This window comes from Panthera uncia, unplaced genomic scaffold (assembly GCF_023721935.1).
Source record: "Panthera uncia isolate 11264 unplaced genomic scaffold, Puncia_PCG_1.0 HiC_scaffold_2045, whole genome shotgun sequence".
NCBI classification, from domain to species: domain Eukaryota; kingdom Metazoa; phylum Chordata; class Mammalia; order Carnivora; family Felidae; genus Panthera; species Panthera uncia.
Genome location: NW_026058740.1, coordinates 62 through 15,253, shown reverse-complemented (window position 1 = coordinate 15,253; position 15,192 = coordinate 62). Strand labels below are relative to the sequence as shown.

The 15,192-nt window shown below is 48.5% G+C and overlaps 1 protein-coding gene across 1 annotated transcript; it reads left to right on the top strand.

Moving 5' to 3' along the window:
* The first annotated feature begins 389 nt into the window (after positions 1-389).
* On the top strand, positions 390-14,276 carry LRRC74B (leucine rich repeat containing 74B). Its single transcript, XM_049623749.1, is given in 8 exon segments — positions 390-444; positions 780-986; positions 6,072-6,181; positions 7,172-7,287; positions 8,041-8,119; positions 9,905-10,000; positions 12,300-12,397; positions 12,399-14,276. Coding segments are annotated over 8 exon segments (816 nt in total). The 3' UTR covers positions 12,454-14,276.
* The last annotated feature ends 916 nt before the right edge of the window (positions 14,277-15,192 follow it).

The following is a 15,192-nucleotide window of genomic DNA, read 5'->3' as shown; positions in this document are numbered from 1 at the left end:
GGAGTTCGAATCTCTGTGGTGCCCCCAATGCTGGATGCTACTCCTCTCCTGATTGCCTACTCCCCACTCCCCTCCTTGGCTGGCCAGCACCTCCCCCTCCATATGGTGGCCTCCCATTGCCTAAATGCAGGGTGAAAGGGTCCTCCAACAGAGAGCCAAGGGGTGGACAGTGTGAGAGGGTGGAGGGCTGGGTGGGAATGAAGTGGGGCTGGATGCAAACGCCACCTCTACCACCGATGAGCCACCTTCTACCAGGGATGACCCTGGGCAAGCCATTCACCCTTGCTGAGCCTTACTTTTCAATCTGTGAAATGGCCCCAACAATACTACTTAGCCCTTGGAGTTGTACTGAGTATTAAATGAAACTGCATATGTGACATGCTCCAAGCATGGCCACCTGGGCCGTCATTGCCAGTTCCCAGAAATGCATCAGTGAAGACTTCTGTGGGTGTATTATATCGCTGCCAGGCATGAATCATCAACAGGGTGACTGGATCTCCATCGCAGGCATCCTGCACAGCACCATGAAGTAGGCGGTTTTAACCCCTTGACAAAGAAGCTTGTGGACGCGTGGGGTGGGTGTGGGCATCAGAGAAGCTGCCTGGGGGCCTGGGGAGATGCAGCTGGTGAGTGGCAGAGTCACCATGCGACCCAGGATGGTCCAGCTGCAAAGCCCCTTCTGCCGCCTCAGGTCTGGAGGTTTGGGGGATAGAGGAAGGCGGAAGAGGGTGGTGCCGGGCTTTGGATCCCACTGATTGAGAAGTGGTGCTGACCCCTAGATGTGGACCTGTCGGAGAACCAGCTGGGAGCAGTGGGAGCCCAGGCTGTCTGTGCTGCCCTCATGGTGAACCCAACCATGCAGAAGATACAGCTGGCAGGAAATGGCCTAGACGAGCAGGCAGCCCCGTACCTTGCTGAACTCCTGCTGGCCCACACAGGCCTGAAATCCCTGGACTTGAGCTATAACCAGCTGAATGACCAAGCAGGTAACATCTGACCAGGGTCACCATGGGGGCACTTGAGCCCATCTTCCTGGGGCAAGGGTGGGTGAAGGTTGGCAGGACCATTCTGAACATTCATACTCTGGCTCCCATTTCCCATGTTCCACTTTAGCCTACCCCTCTCCCTGTCCTTCCACACAGAACCCTTAATCCATTCCACGGAAGTCATGGCCTGCTGCTGCTGCATGTGCTGGGTGCTAATTTAGCCACTAGGGACCCAGTTGTGAACAAAACAAAGTCCCTGGCCTCAAGGAACACACGTTAACTAGATAATTCTCTACAATTATTGGTGCCACGAAATAAACAAAAGGAATGATTTTAGAGAAGAATGCTATAGACAGGTGGTTGGGGAGGGCTCTGTGAGATGACATTTAAGCTGAAATGCGCAGGGTGGGAAGGAATCAGCAATAGCAAGACCAGAGAGAGAGAGCATTTAAAGCAGAGGAACAGTAAACATGCAGGCTTATTTCCCAGACTGATAGACACCGGTGTGACTGGGCTAGTGAGCCAGGAGAGAGGGGCCAAGCTGTGAGTTGAAGAGGCAGTGGAGAGCTTCAGGCCTACAAATCTTGGCAAAAGGCATGAAGATTTTATTTCAAGTACCGTCTTCACGGTACGTCCACTTTGATGGGATTTCTTGATCTCACCACTTTCTCTCATGTCCCGGGGCCTTTGCACAGGCTATCAGCTTTGCCAGGAGCATGCACTTCTACCTGTCTGTCCTCAAGCACTCCAGCCAGTTACAGGAATCACTCAGGACCTTGGGTTAGGAATACAAATTCCTGGGCCCTGAGCCTGCTGAACCAGAATCTTGGTGGGGGGATGCCCATGCATCCACATTTTAATGGGTACCCCAGGAGATTTATCTGATCAAGAAAGTTTTGGAATCACTTTTCTGTCTCAAGCTGCTTAGGGTAGGAATGGTACCAGCCTTGGCCTTTGAGAATCAGCCTTAGAATTTAACTGCCAGAGAGCCATTTACCTTCTAAGAAAATTATCTTGTTTTGAGAGAGAGAGAGAGAGAGAGAGAGAGAGAGAGAACACAAGGGGGTGTGTGTGGGGAGAGAGACAGAGAGACAGAGAGAGAGGCAGAGAGGAGACACAGGATCTGAAGCAGGCTCCAGGCTCTGAGCTGTCAGCACAGAGCCCAATATGGGGCTCGAATCCACAAACTGTTAGATCATGACCTGAGCTGAAGTCAGTCGCTTTAACTGACGAAGCCACCCAGGTGCCTCCCTTCTAAGAGAATTATCATGATAAGTCTGTGAAATTAAAAGAGAAGTTCAGGGCTGCCTGGGTGGATCAGTCAGTTAAGTGTCTGACTTCACCTCAGGTCATGATCTCGTGGTTTGTGAGTTCAAGCCTTGCATTGGGCTCTCTGCTGTCAGCACAGAGCCCACTTCAGATCTTCTGTCTCCCTCTCTCTCTGCCCCTCCCCTACTCTCTCTCTCTCTCTCTCTCTCTCTCTCAAAAACTTGAAAGTTTTTTTTTTCAAGTTTCAAAAACTTGAAAACAGGGAGAGAAGTTTATTTCAGACTTCCAAAAAACTAAGTATAGATGTCTCCCAGATCTTCACAGTGAAAAGGTAAGCACCAGAGAGACAGCCAGGATAGTAGGGGCCGGAAGCTAAAGCTCTGTGAAGCCTGCACAAATATGGAGTACGGAGGTCTTCATCTTGGAAAAGGACAAACTCAGCAGGACCATTTTGTTTCCCTAAATGGGGATCTGTGGGGATCTCAACTCCCTTGAGGGGTGAAGAGCTTAGGTCTCAATCTCCCGATCTGACCCATGGCGAAGGTAGCCCCTGCCTCATAGTTGGCTACAGAGGTCATGAAGACCAAGTATTGGAATTTCAAGAGGCCAATCATGCATGTTGGAGAATCTCCTCACCCTCTAGTTGTTCAGAAAGAAGGGTTTCCCTACAAAGTGCGGACCACCACTCTCTTCTCAGCCCTAGAAGTGTCTGTATCTGAGGACCCACCGTGTCAGACCCAGTGCGAGTGTGGAATCCAGAGTCCTAGCTCAGGAAGGCATCACTGGGAGTCCTAGCAGCCTTGCAGGGAGCTCTCCAAGGTGCCAAAGCATCTTGCTCCAGTGGGTCCTACTGGAGTAGGCTGGCTGGCTTTCTTTCTTTTTCTTTCTTTCTTTCTTTCTTTCTTTCTTTCTTTCTTTTAAAAATTTTTAACATTTTTATTTATTTTTGAGAGACAGACAGAGCGCAAGCAGGGGAGGGGCAGAGAGAGAGAGGGAGACACAGAAGCAGGCTCCAGGCTCTGCACGGTCAGCACAGAACCTGATGCGGGGCTTGAACCCACCAACTGTGAGATCATGACCTGAGCCGAAGTTGGATGCTTACTGGACTGAGCCACCCAGGTGTCCCTCTTTCTTTCTGCCTTTCTTTCTGCCTTTCTTTCTGCCTTTCTTTTTTCTTTCTTCCTGTCTTTCTTCCTGTCTCTGTCTTTCTTTTCTTTTCTTTTCTTTTCTTTTCTTTTCTTTTCTTTTCTTTTCTGTCTCTCCTCTCTCTTTCTTTCTTTTTTTGAGATTTTACTTTTGGGGCTCATGGTTGGTTCAGTAGGTGGTGCTTCTGACTCTTGATTTTGGCATAGGTCACGATCTCACGGTTTGTGGGATTGACCCCTGAGTTGGGCTCTGAGCTGAGAGTGTGGAGCCTGCTTCAAATTCTCTCTTTCCCTCTCTTTCTGCCCCTCCCCTGCTCACTCTCTCCCTCTCTCAAAATAAATAGATAAACTTAAAAAATATCCCATGTTTAAGTAACTTCTACACCTAAGGTGGGGCTTGAACTCACAACTCCTAGATCAAGAGTTGCATGCTCTACTGACTGAGCCAGCCAGGCACCCCCCAAGCAGGCTAGTTCTGCTTAATTAGTGCATCTGTTTTTCTTCCGTGCATTTCTTCAAACTAGCCTCACTAAACCTGCAAGAGGAGGGGCTGAGACCATGGAGAGGAGTCAAATTCAGATCCTTGAGGGACTCCTAGGCTGATGGGAAAGACTGGCCAGGCAAAGAGAGGTCATTAGATCAGAGCCTGGAAGGGTAGAAGCATAGTGGACCTGGGGCCTGAGGCAGCCTAGCCCAGCTGGGTAAGCAAGGCTTCCTGATGTCATGAACCCAGGTTAGAAGGACAAGGAGCTGTTATCCAGGTGAAGAAGGGGGTCAACAGTTCTACACAGGGGGACAGCCCAGAGGCATGGGAGCAGGTCAGACTGGCTGAATGCTGACAGAGTGGAGAGCATGATGGGTGGCTGGGGCTTCTCTGCATTTTATAAGCTAAAAATCTCTTGGGGTTTCTTACCCTGCACTGCTCCCTCTTTCCTTTCTCCACCACAAGCGTCTCCTTTGCACACAGCTGCACCAGCCTCATCACCTTTTGCCTATAGACTATGGCACAAGCCTTCCAACTGGTTTCCTGGGTTGTAACCCTGCCCCTGCCTACCCCAGTCCATACCCTACACCTGCCACTAAGGAGCCCAGCCTTGTCATTTCTTAAAGCCCTCCCTGCCTACTAATCAGTTTGTGCCCAAAAGTCTTGGTCCAGCATTGATGGCCTCTCAGTATCTTTCCAGGGTCCATCATTGCTACCTCATTTCACTGGCTTCCCCCCACCCACCAGGCCTGTGGGAATTTCCTCAGGTGCTCTATGCTCCCACATGCCTCTACACATTTGCTCTTTCCCATGTCTGTTCTCCACTGTGCATGCACACACACCTGGTGAGTCCCTCAGTCTTCAAGATTATCTCCTTTTTCCTCACTTTCCTGACCCTCCTCAAAAGGGAGTAAGTCCCCACGCTGTTCCCACACATCCCCACTTGTAGTCTATAATAACTCACATCCCATTAAGTTGTATTTACATTTGAACAACATGGGTTTGACTGCATGGGTCCACTTATACACAATTTTTTAAATAAATACAGTCTAGTATTATAAGTGTATTTCCTCTTATGATTTTCCTTCTTTTTTTAAGTTTTATTTATTTATTTTGAGAGAGAGAGAGAGAGAGAGAGAGCGAGCAAGCACGTGCATAAGCGGGGGAGGAGCAGAGAGTGGGGAGAGAGAGAATCCCAAGCAGGCTCCATACTGTCAGCACAGAGCCTGACACTGGGCTTGATCTCACAAACCATGAGATCATGACCTGAGCCAAAAGCAAGAGTTGGATGTTCGACCTACTGAGCCACTCAGGTGCCCCACATAATTTTCTTAATATTTTCTTCAGGTGGGGCGCCTGGGTGGCTCAGTCGGTTGAGCATCTGACTTTGGCACATGGTCTCACCGTTTGCGAGCTCAAGCCCCATGTGGGGCTCGGTGCTGACCGTTCAGAGCCTGGAGCCTGCTTCAGTATCTGTGTCTCCCTCTCTTTCTGCCCCTCCCCCGATCTCTCTCTGTGTCTCTCAAAAATAAATAAACATTTAAAAATAATAATAATAATAATATTGGGGTGCCTGGGTGGCTCAGTCGGTTAAGCGTCTGACTTCAGCTCAGGTCATGATCTCTCAGTTTGTGAGTTTAAGCCCCGCGTTGGGCTCTGTGTTGCCAGCTCAGAGCCTGGAGCCTGCTTCTGATTCTGTGTCTCCCTCTCTCTCTCTCTGTCCTTCCACTGCTCACGCTCTGTCTCTCTCTCTCAAAAATAAATAAACATTAAACAAATTTTTTAAAAATAATAATAATATTTTCTTCAGGTTACTTTATTGTAGGAATACAGCATATAATAGGTATAACATACAAAATATGTGTTAATCAACACTTTACATTCTCGATAAAGTCTTCTTTCTAAAATCCAATAGCAGTGGGCTGTTAGTTGAGGTTTGGGGGGGCGGTCAAAGTTATATGCAGATTTTTGGCTGCACAGGGGTTGGCACCCCTAACCCCTGTGCTATTCAAGGGTCAACTGCTTCTCCCCCATTAAATGTGAATTCTTTTAGGGCAGAGCAGGCCCATATAGCGTTCAACTTGGTGACTGTTGTGCCAAGCGGAGACCCTGGCACACAGCGGTCATCAGTATTATTTTTTGAGGGAAAGAACAGAGTGAATAAGGCCTGTCTTGGTGTTTCCGAAGGGGAGATGCTTGGACCAGCCCTGGCAGAAAATACTGGACTCACCGAGCTTAATATAAACTGGAATCACCTTCGAGGACCAGGAGCTGTAGCCTTTGCCAGGGCACTGGAGGTATGAACACCTCTGTCACCCATCTGCCCTCTGGCCTGGCCTGTGGGGACAGTCTCCCAGGTGCCAGCTTCCTATCTTTGCAGCTCTTCAGAAATGACCCTTGGATCCTTCAAGCAGAGCTTAAAGAATATTTTGTTTGGTGATTTTAATTGTCCCAGCCCCATTTCGTGACTCCAAAATACCGTGCTCACTCTCATGTCACTTACTCAAGGGTCTGCAGTTCAATGTTGCACACCTTCTCCATTTATTACAGACATATGGCTGGTGGGGGACATCGTGCAGTCTGGTGACACATGCCTGCTATGGGCACATGCAGATGCTTCCCTGAGATGACAGCCCTGCACCCTGCGTCCCAGCACATACTCTTAAACATCCCACCTGCTTCCTTCGATGTTGTGGTTCATAAGCCTCGGGAATGCATGGCTCCTAGCCCCTGCCAGGATGCCCCTGGTGCTGGCTAGCTTTGTGGGGCCCTCCTCAGGGAACAGCAGCAGCTGCCTTGCCCCCCTCCTCAGGGGCTGACCTGGGGATCCTGCCCCACAGGGTGGTGGGTCAGGCTCTGTCCTCCCAGTGCACCCACAAGCTCCTGCCCTTCTCCCCATCACAGCCCCCCAAAAGCCCTTCACCAGAGTCCCTCTGTCATTCTGCTCTGTGCCTCAGAGGACCTACCCTTGAGCCTCCCCCCCCCCCACCCCGCCCCCAGCAGTCATGGAACCAGACCACTGTGTCCCTGGGGTCTGCTGCTGAGCGGTGGGCCTCTCAGTCTCTGAGGATCATCCACACCCACAACCACCCTTGGTGCTGTGCTTCCAGTCATTTGGTTCTCCCGGTCACCGTCATCCAAGCCACAAGACTCTTACCAGGAACCTCTGACCTTCTGCTCTCAGCCCGTGCTTTTTTGCACCCTGGGCCTCCCGGGCTCTGAGGCTGTGACCCCTGGCTTTCCCCACTTCACAGGTGGTCTCCTGGCTTCACTCTTTTGCATTCTAGGCAAACATCTTCCTGAGAGTCCTGGACATCTCATACAATGGCTTTGGAGATCCTGGAGCATCTGCAGTGGGTGAGGCACTTAAGACCAACAATGTGTTGGAAGAGCTCAACATGAGGTGAGGCACACAGGGTGGCCCTGTGTCACAGTCTCCAGATCCATAGCCACCTGAGGGACCAGGGACTCCATGATCCTGTTGCTGTTTACCACCTTAGCAACTCCCAAGCCTACCACAGTTTACCCACGATGGGGCTTGAGACACAATCCAAGAGCACCCAGCTCCCTCCTTCTCACTCAAGTTTAGCACTGGGTTTTTTTTTTTAAGTTTGAAAAAAAATTATTTAAGTAATCTCTACACCCTACAAGAGTTCAAACTCATGACCTCAAGATCAAGAGTCACGGGCTCTATCGACTGAGCCAGCCGGGTGCCCCTCAAGTTCAGCACTTGTACCTTGGAGCTCATAATTCCTGACGGATAGGTGGGGGCTGCTAGTGAAAACATATATGTAAAACATCTTCACTTGAAAAGGGGAGGAGGGGTGCCTGGGTGGCTCAGTTGTTTGCGTGTCCAACTCAACTTTGGCTCAGGTCATGATCCCAGGGTCGTGGGGGGGGGGCGGTAAAGGAGGGGAAAGTAGGGGAGGGATGCTCCAGGTGTGCTTGCTGAGTGATCTCCCTCAACACTGGGAACCAGGGCTGTTATCCAGCTTTTACATACTGACCTTCCCAGGGTCCCTGGGGCATCAGTGGAGGCTGGAACATGAAGCCCAAGCAGGTGGATGCACCAGCAACACCAGCTTGGACCCTGGGACCATCTGGCTCTACACAGCTGCTTGGAAGGTAGCAAAATGCATACGTCTTTCTGTTGCAGCAACAACCGCATCTCTGCAGTGGGAGCCCTGAGCCTGGGCCTGGGCCTCCGGGTCAACCAGACACTGAGGATTCTTGTTGTGAGTGCTAGCCTGATGGGGCAGGCCCCAGCATAGACCTGCCTGTATGTGTCCACACAGATCCATCCCTCCCCTGCCTCATCTCCCCACTCCAGTGGCAGCAGGGTACAAAATTTCTAGAGCCCAGATGAGGGAGGGGACCTCCTGGCTTCCTCCTATGACCACTTCTTTCCCTTGCCATTCCCTCACCCATCTCTGACCTGACCCCGGCACTTCTTCCGACTCCTCCCTCATCCATCCTTCTCCCCCCAACCCCCAGCAGTGTCACCTCCACCTCCCGACTGTCCTTGCTCCTTCTCAGCTCACTGGGTCAGCCCAGGTGTACCGTTGGCTATGCTCAGACCTACTTGAGGCCTTGTGTGACAGATGGGGTTTCCCTTTCTTCAGCATTGCCAGTTGGGTAGGAAAAGGGAGGGTGCAATGGAACGTGAAGCCCAAGAGGGCCACTGTGCTCAGAGGACAGGTCCTGGGGGGCATCCAGCCCTGCCTGGCTCTCAGCTCCATCAACTGGCAGAAGAGCCCCCTGTGGGCATCTGGGTGGCTCAGTCGGTTAAGCATCAGACTTTGGCTCAGGTCATGATCTCATGGTTCATGAGTTCAAGCCCCGCATCAGTCTCTACTGTCAGTGCAGAGCACACTTTAGATCTTCTGTCTCCTCTCTCTGTGCCTCCCCTGCCCATGCGTGCTCGCTCTCTCTCTCTCTCTCTCTCTCTCTCTCTCTCTCATAAACATTAAAAAAGAAGAAGAAGAAGAAGAGCCCCCTGAAGCACTCCCATCCACGCTCCCCCCTGCAGCCCAGACCTCTCTTAAGCTCTGGATCCCCATTTACAGCCACCTGCCGGACCATCCCCTGGATGTCCCATGGGCATAAAGCACAACCCGAAGGCATCCTCTCTCTCTAAGGGCTGCCTCTTGGTGGTGGGGGAGGGGGCTCCTCACTGAGTCAGAAGTAGGCGCCCAGTGCTCACTCCTCCCTCTCTTTTCCTTGCCTTCCAACCTTCATCTTACTTCCTGCAGGGTGCTGGGGCTGCCTGCTCTTCCTTCTCACTTCCCCTCAAGTTCCGTTGACCTGTGAATTTCCCATCTCTGGTCCTTCCTTCTCACCTGCCAGTTGATCTTTCTAAAGCAGAAACATGCTCCCGTCCCCTCCTTGCTTTAAACCTGTCAACGGCTCCCCTCTGGATAAATCCAAGGTTAGTAGTATGTCATTCACCGCACATTGGGCTCTGGGCTCTGCCACAGCCCCTCTGCCTTCCACCGCTGAAGTTCATTCGCTCACCCCAAGCTGCTCTGAATTTTCTGCACATGATGCAATTTCTCCCCTTTGTTTTGCTCCTCCTGCTCTTGCTGAAATACCCAGTTCTGCCCGCCTCACCCGTAAAGCTCAGTGCGGGTGCGTAAACTTCACCTCCCCAGAAGAGTTGATGTACACTCTCATTGCACTTATCACACTGCATTTTCATGATATTTCCTTTTCCTCTCCTCCCCGTGATGGGTGAATTCCTTAAAGGCAGAGCTGTGCCTTGTGTGTCCGTATCTTTGGCACCTGGCACAGATTTGGGCACATGGTGGGCGCTCAGCCAGTGCGTACTCCCTTCCCCTCTTCCCCAGCCTCACCGCCTCACCCAGGGTGTTTTGTCAGTGGAGACAAATTCTGAGCTGAGACAGTGGGGCTGTCCTGAGGCACTTGTCATCAGAGATGAAGAATCCTTCCCTCCCTTTGGACTTGCTCCACCTCCAGCTTCCCTGGGCTCAGTTTTTCTCAGTTGTGTGTGTGTTTCTCAGATGTCCAGGAATCCCATGCGAGGTGAAGGCTGCTTTGGAGTTCTAAAGTCTGTCCGGGATAATCCAGGGTCCGCCCTGGAACTGCTGGATTTCTCTGTAAGAGCTTTTCATAAATCTCATCTGTGATCCTTCCAACAGCCCCACGAGTTCTCATTTAGAGGAAGAAAGTAGGGATTAGAGAAACAGCATGTCCTGCTCAGATACTTAGTGTGGCTAAGTCTGAGTTCCACCCCAGGCCTGAATGGAGGGTCACAATGCCACTGTGGCTTTATTTCCACTCCTGACTGGGGGATACCGTTGCGGTCTCATCTCTGGCTCATGCCTGGGTTCTTCACTGGCTGAGAGAGAATTGCCTCAGAGGACACTTAGCTCGCTGTTCACTGATGTTTGGATTTGAAGGTTCAGTACTTACCCACCTCACCCCCTGGCCTGTTCTGCCTGCAGGTGGATATTGGTGCTGGAAGATTCACTCATGTGGCTTTGAGGGAGATTAAGACTCCTTTTCATTCAGTTGTGGGTTTTGTTTTTTGTTTTTTATTTTTAGGGGAGAGGGGCAAAGGGAGAGAGAGAGAATGAGAGAGAGAGAGAGACAGAGACAGAGACAGAGAGAGAGAGAGAGAGAATGAGAGAGAGAGAGAGAGAGAGAGAGACAGAGAGAGACAGAGAGAGAGAGAGAATGAGAGAGAATGAGAGAGAGAGAGAGAGAGACAGAGAGACAGAGAGAGATAGAGAATCTTAGGCAGGCTCCATGCTAAGCATGGAGCCTGATGCAGGGCTCAATCCCACGACCCTGAGATCCTGACCTGAGCTGAAATCAAGAGTCAAATGCTCAACCATCTGAGCCACCGAGGTATCTCAATTGTGCCTTTTTAATATAGAAAATTCAAGGCACCTGGACGGCTCAGTTGGTTAAGTGTCTGACTCTTGCTTTTGGTTCAGGTCATGATCTCATGGTTCATGAGATCAAGCCCCATGTTGGTCTCTGCACTGAAAGGAGGGAGCCTGCTTGGGATTCTCTCTCTCTCCCTCTGTCTTTCCCTCCCCTGCTCGCTCGCACTCTCTCTCTCAAAATAAATAAACTTAAAAATATATAGAGAAAATTATATAAGCAGTTAAACATTAAGGAGAGAATCCCCAAACACCAGTTATTAAGCTGAAGTCTAGTCACAAATCACTGCTTATTCTAACCCTCATTTATTTAAAACCAGATTTGTGTCAAAGTCTTTCCAGAAACGTTTTTACAGCTCCAATCCTTCAGGCTTGGGACAACTGATGCTTCCTTCTTCTTATTGCTTATTGATTCCTTCTGCCTGCCGAGTTTCTACAGCTCCAAAGCCAGAGAGTAGCATGCCTTGACCATGTTCCTCTTGCTCTGCGAGAATTCCTGTCAGCACTGGATTCCATCATTAAAAAAAAAAAAAAAAAAAAAAAAAAGGAATTATATATGAAACTGTTCTGCAAAAATACATGCTTATTCAATATAATGTATGGTTATTAACAGAAGCTTTTAGCATAACAGAAACACCACAGACTTTGGAATCAGGCCTGGGACCAAATCCTGAGTCCATCAACATGGGATCTTCTGAATTGGAGAGCAACACCTGTCTAGAAGCAATGTTCCATTTTCCTATTCCTTAACTGTTATTAGTCTAATCTCCCTAGCCTAGATCTTCTCAGTTTTAAGGGAAATACTTCGGGGCACCCGAAATGCTCAGCTGGTTGAGCGTCCAACTTCGGCTCAGGTCATGATCTCACAGTTTGTGAGTTCGAGCCCCGCGTCGGGCTCTGGGCTGACAGCTCAGAGCCTGGAGCCTGCTTCGGATTCCATGTCTCCTCCTCTCTCTGCCCATCCACTGCTTGTGCTCTGTCTCTCTGTCTCTCAAAAATAAATAACTGTAAGGGAAATACTTCTAAATCCTTACAGTTCATGTAAAACCATTCCCAGGGCTCAGCCTGGTCTTTCTGTGAAATGGGGCTAAAATCTCCCACCCAGAGTCATTGTGAAGATGGGATGAGATAGCAGACCCCACAGAAAAGGCCTATGTAGAGAAAGACACTATTGGTGCTAGTATCCTTCCCCTCACTCCCCGTGCCTTTACATTTGTTATTGAGGAATAACGTTTATGCTGAAAAGTGCACATGGATTGGGGTGTGAATTTCCACAAACAGCACAGACCTATGCAACCAACCCGCAGGTCAAGAAATCACAGACTCCAAGGAGCCCCCCGGAGCCCCTTCCCTTCCCTATTTTAATAGTTTGGGGACTGATGACATTGTCATCCATAGGAGAGAAGCTGCCCTAAGGATTTTCTCCAAAACCTTGTGTGTACCAGCAAAAACCAGCAAAGTTCTCAGAAGGTGGTAATGTACTGCCTTGTAATGGGTTTCTCCTCAGGATATCCAAGTGGACAGAGAGTTTGATGACCTCGCTATCTCAGTGAAGGTAATTCTTCCAGCACTCCATATAAAGACTGCTGCCCACAGAGTGGAGTACAAAAGACTTGCCTCCAGTCTACACCCCGTCCCTACTGGCGTCTGTCCCTAAGTGACTGCGGTATGTGGCTTCCTCTCACATTGGCCACTTCACCTTCAATATGGAGGGTTCTTGGCCTCATGATGCTTTATTACCACTTGAGTCTGCAGTGAGTCCCATGTCAGCTGGGTGGTAAGTCCTGTGGAGCCTGTCTTCATGATGACTCAGACAATCGTACCCTCCTCTCCATCCCATGGCCTCTGTTAATGCAGAGTGTGGGCCTTCCTTTGCTCACACTAATTTCCGTAACATGAACTTGTGCTGTGTGCTACATGTTGAGCTGGGTATGGGGTCAAAGATCTCCAAAGTTCCTGCCTTGGTGACTTCAAGAGACCATGAAAATATAAGGTGGTGTGTGACTGGCATTCCCAAACTCAACTTGCCAGAGCGCAAACTGACACAACGTTTTTGGAAGGTTTTATGTACCAAGAGCCTTAAAACTGCCTATGTCCTTTGATTCAATGGTCTGACTAATCTGCTCTTCAGAAATAACCAGAGATGCATAAAAATATTGATGCCCAGGGGTGCCTGAGTGGCTCAGTAGGTTCATGCGTTTGAGCCCCGCATCGGGCTCTGTGCTAAAAGCTCAGAGCCTGGAGCCTGCTTCAGATTGTGTCTCCCTCCCTCTCTGCTCCTCCCTCACTCGTGCTCTCCCTCTCTCTCTCTCTCACACACACACAAAAGTAAATAAATATTTTTAAATGTTTCACAAAAAAATATTGATGCCCAAAAATGCTCACTGAAAGGCTGTTTATAATATGAAAATTGGAAATAATCTAGATGCCCAATAACAGGGGACTGATTAACTAAGAATTGGAACTCTGCAATCATTAAAAGCCAAGTGTTCAAAAAACATTGAACACGTTAACAGTTTATGAAAAAGCACATGGTTAATGTTAAGTGAGAAAATCAGGATTGAAAAAAAATCACATGGTTTGTCTGGCAGTTCCTTAAAAAGTTGAACCTGTAGTTTATCACAGACCCAGCAATTCGTGTCATAGAGAAATGAAAACATGTGTTCACAGCAGCTTTATTCATAATATCCACAAAGTACAAATGTCCACCAACTGATGAATGGGTAAATAAAATATGGTATAGGGGCACCTGGGTGGCTCAGTCAGGTGAGCAACTGGCTTTTGATTTCGGCTTAGGTCATGAGCTCACGAACCTTGGGATGGAGCCCTGCATCAGGCTCTGTGCTGTGCGTTGGTGGAGCAGAGCCTGCCTCGGAGTCTCTCTCTCCCTCTCTCCCTTGCTCTTTCTTTCTCTCAAAATGAATAAAATAAACATTAAAAAATAAAATAAAAATGGTATGCCCATACAATGGAATATTATTTGGCCGTAAAAAGAAATGAAATTTGAGGTGATGATAGCATTCTAAACTTGCTTGTGGTAATGGCTGCACAACTCTGTGAATATACCAAAAGTAATTGGACATTTTAAACAGATGAATTGTAGAGTATGTGAACTGTATCTCAATAAAGCTGTTTACAAGAAACAGGAGTGAAGAATCATGCTACCACAGGCATGTATCATGTAACAGGAGGAATGTGTCATGCTACAACATGAATGAACCTTGAAAACATGATGCTGTGAAAGAAGCCATTCACAAAAGACCACATATTGTATGATTCCGTTTATAGGAAATGTCCAGAATAGGTAAATCTACCAAGACAGAAAGTAGATTAGAAGTTGCCTAGGGCTGGGGCGCCTGTGTGGCTCAGTGGGTCGAACATCTGACTCTTGATTTCAGCTGATTGTGATCCCAGGGGATTGAGTCCTGTGTCTCCATGCTGAGCATGGAGGCTTCTTGGGATTCTCTCACTCACTTGCTCTGCTCCTGCTCTCTCGCTCTCTCTCTCTCTCTCACTCTCTCTCTCTCTCGCTCTAAAATAAAATTTAAAAGAAGTTGCCTAGGGCTAGGGAGATGGGAGGGACTGGAGGTTGGTAGCGAAAGAGCATGGGTTTTTTTGGAGATGATAAAAATGTTCTAAAATGGATTGTGATGGGGCGCCTGGGTGGCTCACTCGGTTATGCATCCAACTCTTGATTTTGGCTCAGGTCCTGATCTCACGGTTTGTGGGTTTGAGCCCTGCTTCAGGCTCCCCGCTTACAGTGTGAAGCCTGCTTGTGATTCTCTCTCTCTCTCTCTCTCTCTCTCTCTCCACCCCTCCACCATTCATGCTCTCTCTAAATAAATAAATAAATAAATAAACTTAAATAAGTCACCTTCTCTAACTTTTCAAATGGATTGTGGTGATGGTTGCACAACTCTGTGAATATACTGCAAACCACTGGATTGTACACCACTTTAAGTGGGTGAGTTGTGGGGTACCTGGCTGGCTCAGTTGGTAGAGCATGTGATTTGATTTCAGGGTTGTGGGTTTGAGCCCCACATTGGGTGTAGAGATTACTTACAAACAAAAAACATATTTTTAAAAAAATGGGTGAATTGTATGGTATGTGGATTATATCTCAAGAAAGTTGTTACTAAAACAAAAAATCATATTGTTGGATCCAATTTTGTAAAACCCATGTATAAGTATATACACAGGGGAAAAAGAAACTAAGAACACCTTGACATATTAATAGTGTTTAGCTATAAGTTGTGGGTTTGGGGATGATTTTTATTTTCCTTATGTTATTCTTCATTTCCTACACTTTCTACTCTGAATATGTGTCACTTTTAAAACCAGAAAAAATAAATAGTACTTTAAAATGTGATACAGGCTACAATTCAGTTACGTACGTGGAA